The 10,444-nt window shown below is 43.9% G+C and overlaps 2 protein-coding genes across 2 annotated transcripts; one reads left to right on the top strand and one right to left on the bottom strand.

Moving 5' to 3' along the window:
• Nucleotides 1–81: 81 nt before the first annotated feature.
• Nucleotides 82–3,079, top strand: LOC135806302 (major facilitator superfamily domain-containing protein 6-like). The gene has a single exon (XM_065320472.1). It carries the CDS (start codon nt 374–376, stop codon nt 2,408–2,410), a length of 2,037 nt encoding a protein of 678 aa, XP_065176544.1. The 5' UTR covers nt 82–373; the 3' UTR covers nt 2,411–3,079.
• A 1,974-nt stretch (nt 3,080–5,053) lies between these two features.
• On the bottom strand, nt 5,054–8,519 carry LOC135808585 (elongin-B-like). Its single transcript, XM_065321806.1, has 3 exons — nt 8,349–8,519; nt 8,021–8,264; nt 5,054–5,717 (listed from the first exon to the last, which is right to left on the bottom strand). Exons 1-3 carry the CDS (start codon nt 8,349–8,351, stop codon nt 5,611–5,613), a joined length of 354 nt encoding a protein of 117 aa, XP_065177878.1. The 5' UTR covers nt 8,352–8,519; the 3' UTR covers nt 5,054–5,610.
• Nucleotides 8,520–10,444: the final 1,925 nt, after the last annotated feature.

The raw sequence follows: 10,444 nt of genomic DNA, 5'->3' as shown, positions 1-10,444 counted from the left end.
TGGTGACGTTGAAAGTCTGGTCACAGTCATGTACATGTCATCTGGTCATGAAGCTTCAAAAAAATCACTGTGTTTGTCTGCTTGTTGTTGTCATGGCGCATGGCCTGGTTCGGAAATACTCCAGATCCATTCGGAAGTGGAAGGAAAGAAGGGAGAACTCGGCGGATCTCGATGCAAGCTCCCTGGTACAGAACAAGACCTGTGGAGCACCTTGTAAAAGTCTGAGGCACAACACTCTGATTGCCCCAATCTGATAGTAGTATCGTCACTGCAAAGCGCTTTTCGCTGACTACTAAAATTATAATTATTTGATGTTGATTATGCGGTGTACGTACAAGTATTACGAAAGAGTCTCATAATAACGTCCTCAGCGATGCCATCACTTAGTAGTCAGAGGAAGGGACGAGGGAAGTATGAGCGGGTAGCTACAGACGAGCGGCACACCGGGAGCAGTGATGGTGAGGAGACATTTCAGACAGTGCAACTGTCCAGCGGAGACTCAAATGACGATGGTGTGGACTCTGTCAAACTCCGAAACAATCCTACTAAATACTGCAGTGCATGGAAGTTGCCTCGCTCAGGACGAGCGTCACACAAACAGCATTACACGTTCATGGAGGACCTTCTTGATATCAACGCTTTGCCGGCTAAAATTCATTATCTACTGATGAACTTCGGAGGTGGATTCTTGGTGCCTTTCTTGCCTGTATATTATCGTCAGCTTGGTTTAACAGTTGCACAGGGTGGTGTGTTGCTCAGCCTCCCGTATTTCATCAGCTTCTGGGCAGCTCCGCTCTGGAGTGGTTTGGCGGACAAATACCGGAGCCTGCGGCTTATATTCGTGCTAACTCTGCTGTCCTATGGAGTGTTTCATACGTGTCTATATGCTGTTCCAACATCAGTTTCACCACCTGGTGCCTGCTTGAAGGATGATTATGCTTGCCGCCTCCCGTTAAATAGCACCCATACACCTGATCCTCCTCACACATCATCTGTGTACTCCTTGTCGCCAAGTGTGAATTCCTCAACAGAACCCTCAGCCCATTTACCAGTCACTAGTGCTATGCCCGAACAACAGGCAACCGGTATAGGTGCAGCTGACCAAGTCATTTCAACTGGAGGTGAACAAGATCAACTCAGCAGTCCTGGACATACTGCTGGTAGAAGTGGACTGCAAAGCAAGAACGTCAGCAGTGTGCCTACCATTGACTCCAATGCGCGTACCCGAGCATTTATCCTTGCAACCTTCCTGGTTGCACTGGCGCACCTCTTCGGTGGAGCCCTTCAAAATCTTAGTGATGCAGCCGTTCTTAAACTTGTCGATAGCGGCAAGCAAAGTGGAGAATCACGATACGGCAAGCAACGGCTATGGGGTGCGGCAGGCTATGCACTTGGTAGTGCTGTTTCTGGATCTTGGGCTGCCGCCGCTGACGCAAATAGCTGCGGTGAAGGCGAGTATGCTATTCATTTTACAGGATTCATGATTTTCATTGCTCTGTCTGCAGTCATCAGTGGCATTTGTCTATTTCCAGCACGTCACACACCCCAGTCTCGAGGGAAAGCGCTATCGCATGCTCAACAGGAGTCTGTTAATGTTATGAGTGGACTGCGGATGATCTTTTCTCGCCCACGGCCATGTGCTGTTTTCCTAGCCGTGTTCAGTCTGGCTGTAGCGAGAGGCTGCGATTTCTTTCTGGTTTGGTTCTTGAAGGAGCTTTGTGCCTCAGAGTCGTTAGTTGGCTGGTCAATTTTCATGATTGCTGGTTCGGAAGTTCCCATGTTCTTATTCTCCGACAGGATTATTGCTAGACTTGGTCACTTTCGAACGCTTTATGTTGTCTTTGCCCTTTTTGTGGTTCGAATTTCGTTTTATACGATGTTGACTACAACCAATGTGGGGTGGGTTTTGCCATTGGAAATGCTACGCGGCTTGGCGTTCTCTTTAGTGTGGTCGTGTGCTGTGCAGTATGCACGTCGTATTGCTACGCCTGACCTGGAGACGACCTTTCAAGGCATACTTGGTGGAATCTGGTATGGTATTGGTGCTGCATTTGGCGGTGTTTTCGGCGGCATCATCTATCAACAGCAAGGCGCTCGCGTCATGTTTGGCCTCTCAGCTGGGTGGTGTGCTATGTCTGCCCTGCTGTTTGCTGGCTCACAGTTTCTAATCGACCGTAGAGAAAGCACAGAGCGTTTGGAAGCTGAGCAGAATGACTTTGTCGATAGTGATGACAATATCGAGTTTGACCAGGCGAACGTCAGATCGTACCGTGCAAAAGACAGTGACACAAGCTGTGCTGTGACTGAAGCCGTGACTGACTCGCACAATGGAAGTAATGGTGCGCAGCAATCCAATGGCCAATTTGAATCCGACCTAAAAGAAACCAGCTTGGAAGTTAGTGAAAGGTAATAGAAACTTGAATAGCTCCTTGTGCTCGTATCACTTTGAATATTCGAACTGTGTCACATGTCCGTTGTTATCTCCTTTTTATCGGAACGCCGGTTCTATCCTTTGTGAAATGTTTTATCTTATTCCATTCAAGAAGTTTACTGCAGAGTTTATCCAGCGGCTTCAAATGTGGAGAATCTTGCTGTTAGCTACATGTGCAAAATATCTTGTACTCGTGTATTTCTAACGTACGTTACTCGAGATTACGCTATTCGACATGACATTTTTTATCATCGACCGTGCTCTGCTTCTCTTTATAAAGATTATACTTTTACGAGTACTTGGTGATCGTGCCCTCCTGATTCTGCCTTCTCAAAGGTTTGTGTTGCAATTTTTTATCCAGCTTGCTCTATATACATGGAGATCCTGCTGATTTACGAGAAGTGTTGCCTGTGTATAACTGTAACGGTGTGTGAAACTCCCAGCTGCAGCCTAAACTAACAACTTCCCGACTCAGTGAAGACTTCTGCATCATTGAAAGAATTTAAATTTGAATCTGAGGGCCTGCTGATGACTGAGTGCACCATAATAATAATTAAAAAACCTAATCAATATAGCTTTTCGGCTGTTTCCTTTTCATGTATACCGGTATAATCTTCTCCTTCTTTTACCATGGTTGGCTATCACCCACATCTTCCCGTTTTGGCTGCCATCGGAAGTAGTGGTGAAACGAATATTCGAATATTCGAACATTCGTTCGGTTTATCATATTCGAATATTCGTTAAATCACATTCGAGTATTCGTTACGTCACTTCGAATGCAGTGTCTGTACATACATGCACGCCGGACACGGTGCAGTGCAGTGCGTACAGCCTGCCGGTGACTTTATACTGCATGCATGCACATGTGTGTCCATACCGGACTGCCAATGATTATGTTGCACATAACATTTTATGAACTTTGAAGTAGCCTTTTTAATATGTGGCAGTATATTTTACGTGGCACTACCGTTTGTCATACCTAATAAATTAGTAATAATACATTAGTATTGACAATATCCATCAAATGACTGAGAGGAGGGCATGTGATGTCATCTGTGTTACCAAAAGAATATTCGTTCATTCGTTCGTTAAGCTGAAGAATATTCGACTAGTAGGTTTTGACATTCGTTTCACCACTAATCGGAAGCCATAAGATGTTGAATAAATAAATAAATAAAATAAATAAACTAATCATCCTGGCGTTTATGCCTGGCAGTTCCTGCTGCACCGTGTCCACACCATGTACCATGCCATGCTAGTATGTGTACGCTAAAACTCCCTAATCCGAACCGGATTCCCCATATCCAGGCACTCCCGTCCATCAGACACTTTTCTCACCCTATTGAGTTACAAAAAAATAGCTTTGAACAACCAATGGCACCAAAAAAATATTTAGTCGATTGCTAAAAGTGGCTTTACCTCCATGCAATTCGCGCAATCAGCATGGATGTTCTGAGCTGCAAGCGGCCGTGCAATTCCTAGTTGTGGGCAATCTCCAGATAAAGGGAGTTCTACTGTACAATCATGTACTGTAAAGTACCGCAAGAACACGCCACCCTTTCATGGTCGTGTGTTTTGGGGGTCCTGTCTGCCCTATCTCTGTTGCATAACATTTAATAGGTCTTGTACTTGAACCCTCCTCTCGGAATTTGGGTAATCATGCAGTTTAGGGTCCCAAATTATTTCGCACTTTCCCAGTGTTCAGTATACCATGGTATACTGTCACACGCGTTTTCAGTGTACTTTCACTATGCTTCTTCTTTTCTCGTGTGAAAGTTTTGTTTCCTTTGTCAAAGTTTTGTTTCCTGTGGATTCTGCCTGGCTCACGCATCATCTCTGACGGCTGGGCCGCATACGCGCAGATCAGGAACATCGACGCCCAGAATTTGGATTATGATCATATTGAATATTATTTGATCCCTGATTTTAACTCATATTAAATGCAGTGCCATTATTATAATTACTTCGAAGTATTAATTACATTTATGCTAGTACTTCAGTGACCCCACCCAGCTTCCATCATGTACAAGTCATGTACCTACCTGTAGGTTATGATTTTTACTAATACTACAGTACGAGCACTAAAATGCTCCAGATGCAGGAAGCTGAGAACAGCCGCTGGGCACGAAGTGGTAAAGTGAGGTGGCATGTGCATGGTTGTTACCGGTATAAACAGCACAGTTCAACAAGAAATTCTAGTAAAGTGACAATTGGATTTATTTCATACATAACTGCCCTACATTAAACGTTATATCATGGAAGCAGTGTTGTGTACTTCCGGTACTACAATGAGATACTGTAAGTTACCAAGTTCACAACATTTCAGCGAATTTCTCCATGCCGATCAAATTTTCAGCTGCAACTAATTCAGGCGTCAAGCCGAAAATCACCGAAAATAAAATTTATATGCACCGAATATTTGTTGGTTTCCAGAATACGTATTACCAGACCTGCAGGTGTCCACATCCCACTCCATATCACTTCCAAGACATGCCCCAAGCCGACTGATCAGTTGCGGGCTCAACAAGACAGCCTTCAAAACCACCTCAGGAGCTGCCATTAGTGTACAATGGACACCAAGCAGTAAACACAGCTGTGCTTTATCCATGGCGCGAGGCTGAATTCATTTGCTGCCACTGCCTCCATTCATGAAGACTGTCCATCAAACCTTTCATTTTCAAAGCTGCAACATGTCCGGGTACATACCATAATGTAGTAGCATGACGTTGTATTACTGTTATTGGTAGTAGCGAAAATAACTACCATTTCATGAGATTTTGATGAGAGCAAAATGAAATGTATTGCATGGGTGAATTATCTCGGCAAAGAATACAATCATGTTATGATGGTGATAGTGTTTCAGCCAACACAAAGCAACTATAGAAATCATTCTGGACGGTAGTAAACTATAAGAGAGGCAAATGATGATAAAAAAACATGTAACAACTGCTGTACATGTTGCATACAGTCCAAAAAGGAAATAGAAAGCGGATAATATACAGAGCAGACTAAAAGCGACATCATCAATAGGAAGCTAACTGCGGCACAGCAGACACACTAGACTGAGAACAAAAGACAAGAAGCACAGGAGACTATTAACAGCACTATACTGACCGAGGACAGGCACAGAATAAACTTCCTCGGTGAGCAAAACCCTACACTGTACACTAGCAACTAGACTAATCACTCTGAGTAATAGCCGTCGTCGGCGTTTGTGGCTTCATCACGTCCGGAAGATCCGGAGGCTGGGAGTACTCAGTAACACCAGGCTTTTCAAACTCCTCACCTGAGCACACAAAGCAGCAAAACAAATCCAATGATAAATTAATGAATATGCAGTGTACACGTTGCAAGCCAGTACTCCTGATAGAAAGAGAAGTTAAGTTCGGAAAAATTGCTTCGTGTGTTTTCTGAAAGACCTGTATGGACTGAGGTAACACAGAATGTTTGGAAGGAAAATCTTGAAAGATACCAGAGATTTGAGGCATCAAAGTCATACACCAACCTTCATTATAACATACATACCGTGTGTGGAATAGTAAACAGTAGTGGCGCCAACATGGTTTCCTGGAAAGCCTAGCATTGTCAGAATGCTATTAAAACTGGGCTGGAGGTGCAATACAGGTCGGTTAGGCCGCAACCGCACTACGTAAAAATCACAGTACTAAATATTTTCATGCATATTTCAGTACAAGTCGGTACGCAACCACACTACACTTTTCGGTCTGCATAGATGACGTTTTCACGCAACCAGCACGTGACGTTGCCGTACAAAGCGTGTGCCATGCGCTGGAAAAGACCGGGAAATTCAAAAACAATGCAGATGCTGATGCTATGTACGACGACCAGGTACAAAACAAAGTTGTACACAGGAGATGGAGCGCGAAAACGACAAACGTGGCTTTCTACAGGGGTGCGCCAGTTGCTGAAAACCTACAAAGCGCATTTTGCATTTCGCACGCGTCGGCATGACGATTTCTACTGTAATGCCGTTTGTACGTGGTTTTGTACCTAGTGTGGTTGCAGCCTTAGTCCAAATCTCGACCAGAAATAATATTTTGGCAAGCGATGACCAATGAGAACGAGCGCAGCATCCATAGCAACCACCATAGCAACAATGCTAAATCCATTGAACACGAGTCACATTACATGGAAATTGAAGTGAGCACTGATGGCTATGGTTGTACTATACATGTACAGTGTTGCTCAATGAAACTGCGAAATGCATTCACACACAGCAGTTCTGTCTCTGGTACCGCGCGCATACAAAGATTGGTGTACAGTGGTTTGTAGCATGCTGAAGTATACTACAGTGCTGGCAACTGAAATCCGACCCCCTGAGCGGTGGGTTCACATTCTAGCGGTCTCCGTTTCGTAGTTTCACCATCCCGTGCTGGGTCTTTGCGATGTGAGCGCACCGCTCAGGGGGTCGGATTTCAGTTGCCAGCACTGTACGAGGTGATTCGTCATTATTTAACACGAAAGTAAAAAAGCCTTCCGTAGGGTTCGAGGTGCGAATCTTTCCATTTCTTCCTCTAAAAATGTAATACTAATGTCCCTAGATTGCAATGGTGGGTTGTTCATTCACATAATCCTTGGTGTTGGGAAGCAGGGGGCAGTTGAAAAATGGCAATTTTTCTGCATATTATTTGTTGTGGTCATTTCTTATCATGGTAAAATAGGCCTTAGCACCACAATTTCAAGTCAGTTTTCAATAGAAAGAGACCCTACGTATCCAGGATCGTCCAGAAAGACTGGATCAAGAATATGTTCATCCAAGCCATTCAAACTTGCATAGCAATAGGTGCATCACCCTGATTTCGTATGCAATTGTGATCAACATCTGTTAGTAAATTCAGTAATTGCCAATGTTTGGCCAATACCAGGGTCAAAACACCGACATTCCTCCTTCCCAGGCGTCGCTTCCAGTATGTAGCTATCATATGCTTCCTCTTCAGCTAAATGTGTTGTCACTGGAGGTTGAAACCAGTGGCTATGACTCTCTTATACTCTATTTTACCGTAAACATCGCGCACATGAAGACTGAAAGCTCTTGCAATGTCACTTCCTGAAGGAATATCAGTCTCAATTTTGGAGGCGAACTTGACAGAACATCGGCAATGGCAAAACGAAATTTGACATGACTTTTTGCAGGCGCTGGCAAGGAGATATTTTACCGATTTGTTAAGAAATGATTCATGTTAAAAAATTACGAATCACCTCTTGTACGCGGAATGCCACGGTACCATGGCCTCTTGTACGGGAAAAACGAATTGACAGCATGTTACAAGGCGGATCGGAGGTTGTTACATGTACATTAATTTTGTATCAGATTCTGTTGCTGGCTTATGCTGTGAATAAATGCTTTACGTGTGCCACATCATGCAATTTCACAGAAAAACAGCCCATATGACATGTACATCAATTTTTTAGTCAGATCTGGATAAGAAGAACTCCGGATAAGACAAACAAACTTGTTCAGTCCCTTGAAGTTCGTCCAATCGAGGCTTGACTGTATTTTACTAATAGCAATCTTGTCTCTGAGGAAGCTATTTTACTAATCTCTGGCTATAACACATAAATACGTACCGTCCTCCAATATCGCCAATACCAACTGTGCTGGTGACTGTGCTTTCGCGGTGTTCACATTCAATCCACATTCTGAGAGAGTCTTGGAATCCTCTAGCACCGTGTCATCTTTGTGCAATTGCTGGTTAGCCGCAGGAACATTCAAAATTCCAGTCAACTGCGCTTTAATGGAAAGGACCTTCCAATTTTCCTTTGCTTCTAGGAAGACACTCGTAGATTTGCGTCTTACAACCAAGTAAATTTCCTGAAGAATAGCAGAAGTTCAATGAAAATGTACCAGTAAATACCATTCCAAACAACCGAACAGACAAAAAAACAATTCACTTACCATGATAATTTCTAAAGTGAGGTAACAGATAAAGAACAGCGCAAGAAACTGCCCCACTTCAAACTGACTGAGAAAACGAGAAGCAATTCGACGAAGTGAAGTACAAGAAATCGCTGAACAGAAGTGAAAAATAAAACTGAAGAGCTTCTCGCTCCTGGGCTGGAACAGACTCAGTGGTACATGGTCACACTCCCACACGTAGTCACACGCGGTCTACACGTCCACGAGTCACACAGTTCAGGCGGGAGCTCCGGAGCCACATGCACATACTGTACTCTGTAGCAAGCATTTGATTTTTGTGACATCATCGTGGTATACACAATTACAAGAGACACAAGAGTATACTCTTGCCTTGGGAGTCTTGCATGCTATATCTGACAGTCATGATTGCACATAATTATCGCATTGTCCATGTACTACAATTAATGATGTAGCCTAGCCTCCATCAACACAATGATTTATACCGGTATGCACAGCAGGCCAGATGCAGGGTCAGTGTTTTACAGGTGATTTTGTTGAATGCTGTCTTTTTTACAGTGTCAAGACTCAAGAGCTAGAGCGACATTGCTAGATCAGTTTAGATCAGGGAGTAGTATTTTGCCCGTACAAGAGGCTTGGTTGACACTAAAAAAAAACTAGATCCTGTTTCTAAATGCTTACACATCCGAAGTACAAGCTGAACATGACTGTGGCCTCAGCCTGACGATGTGACAACAGCACAGAGTATTTTGAAACACTACATGTAGGACGTCGCATAGTTCACTATTACCCAATGGTTCAGGTTGCAATCGTAGATGGAAGCTGCTTCTACAACATCACTCACTGTCATCAAGAGTTCATAATGAACTCTTGCTATCATTAGTAGTATTTTGTACGACCACAAGGGGGGTCACAATCAGTCAATGTGGCTTCAATCCCACCCGCCACGACGCGATGTTTGTTTTTTGTTTGTTTGAATAGGAAACCTCGGTACTACATTGGACTTGTATATCACTATGTGTTTTTTAAAAGAGGGCAAAGAGAAAGGCAGAGCAGAGGTGGAAAACATAAAATAAAGACAATGGTTCGAAAGAAGGGTCAGTATCTAAATCAATAGACAGAAAGAGCCACTTGGCTATGTTCTACGTCACTGTGTCAAGCGTTGAAAAAAATCTTGATTTCTAGCACAGCAGCAGATAAGACACAGCACTTCACATCCAGGTCGCTCACAACGGCATGGAAGATGCCGAGAAAACAAAGGAGCCTTCCCAGAGGTGACAGTGGTCCAGTGAGGAACGGAGAAATCCACAAGCAAGTGTATGCTGGACGAAATATCCGTACCATGTCGGTATATGTAGCTAATTGGGTGTCATCTCAGCTCAGCAAACATCACCTGGCCTGGCTGCAGAGCAGTGCACGCAATAGACAGCTACAGACATAACACGACTGCTACCGGCAATCCAGCTTAAATACTTGGAGGATTAAGCTGCTCCTTGCTGGCTCTACGCTCGTCCCATTTGAGTGCAATAGCATCGTATAACGGGTCAGTGTCTAAGTCAATAGACAGAAAGAGCCACTTGGCTATGTTCTACGTCACTGTGTCAAGCGTTGAAAAAAATCTTGATTTCTAGCACAGCAGCAGGTTAGACACAGCACTTCACATCCAGGTCGCTCACAACGGCATGGAAGATGCCGAGAAAACAAAGGAGCCTTCCCAGAGGTGATGGTGGTCCAGTGAGGAACGGAGAAATCCACAAGCAAGTGTATGCTGGACGAAATATCCGTACCACGTCAGTATATGTAGCTAATTGGGTGTCATCTCAGCTCAGCAAACATCACCTGGAATGGCTGCAGAGCAGTGCACGCAATAGACAGCTACAGACATAACACGACTGCTACCGGCAATCCAGCTTAAATATTTGGAGGATTACGCTGCTCCTTGCTGGCTCTACGCTCGTCCCGTTTGCGTGCAATAGCATCGTATAATTTCATTCTCTGGACAACACGTTCTGTATCGTGTTCAAGTTGGTCAAAATCTGTATGAGTTGAACCTTCTTTGATTGCTTTGTCAATCGATTCACGATCGGTAAAGAATAATCCATAATAATAGAAAGAAA

The sequence above is a fragment of the Sycon ciliatum genome, chromosome 1 (genome assembly GCF_964019385.1).
Source record: "Sycon ciliatum chromosome 1, ocSycCili1.1, whole genome shotgun sequence".
In the NCBI taxonomy this organism is placed as follows: Eukaryota; Metazoa; Porifera; class Calcarea; order Leucosolenida; family Sycettidae; genus Sycon; species Sycon ciliatum.
Note: the sequence above shows the minus strand (reverse complement) of the source record. Positions and strands in the feature narration are given on the sequence as shown.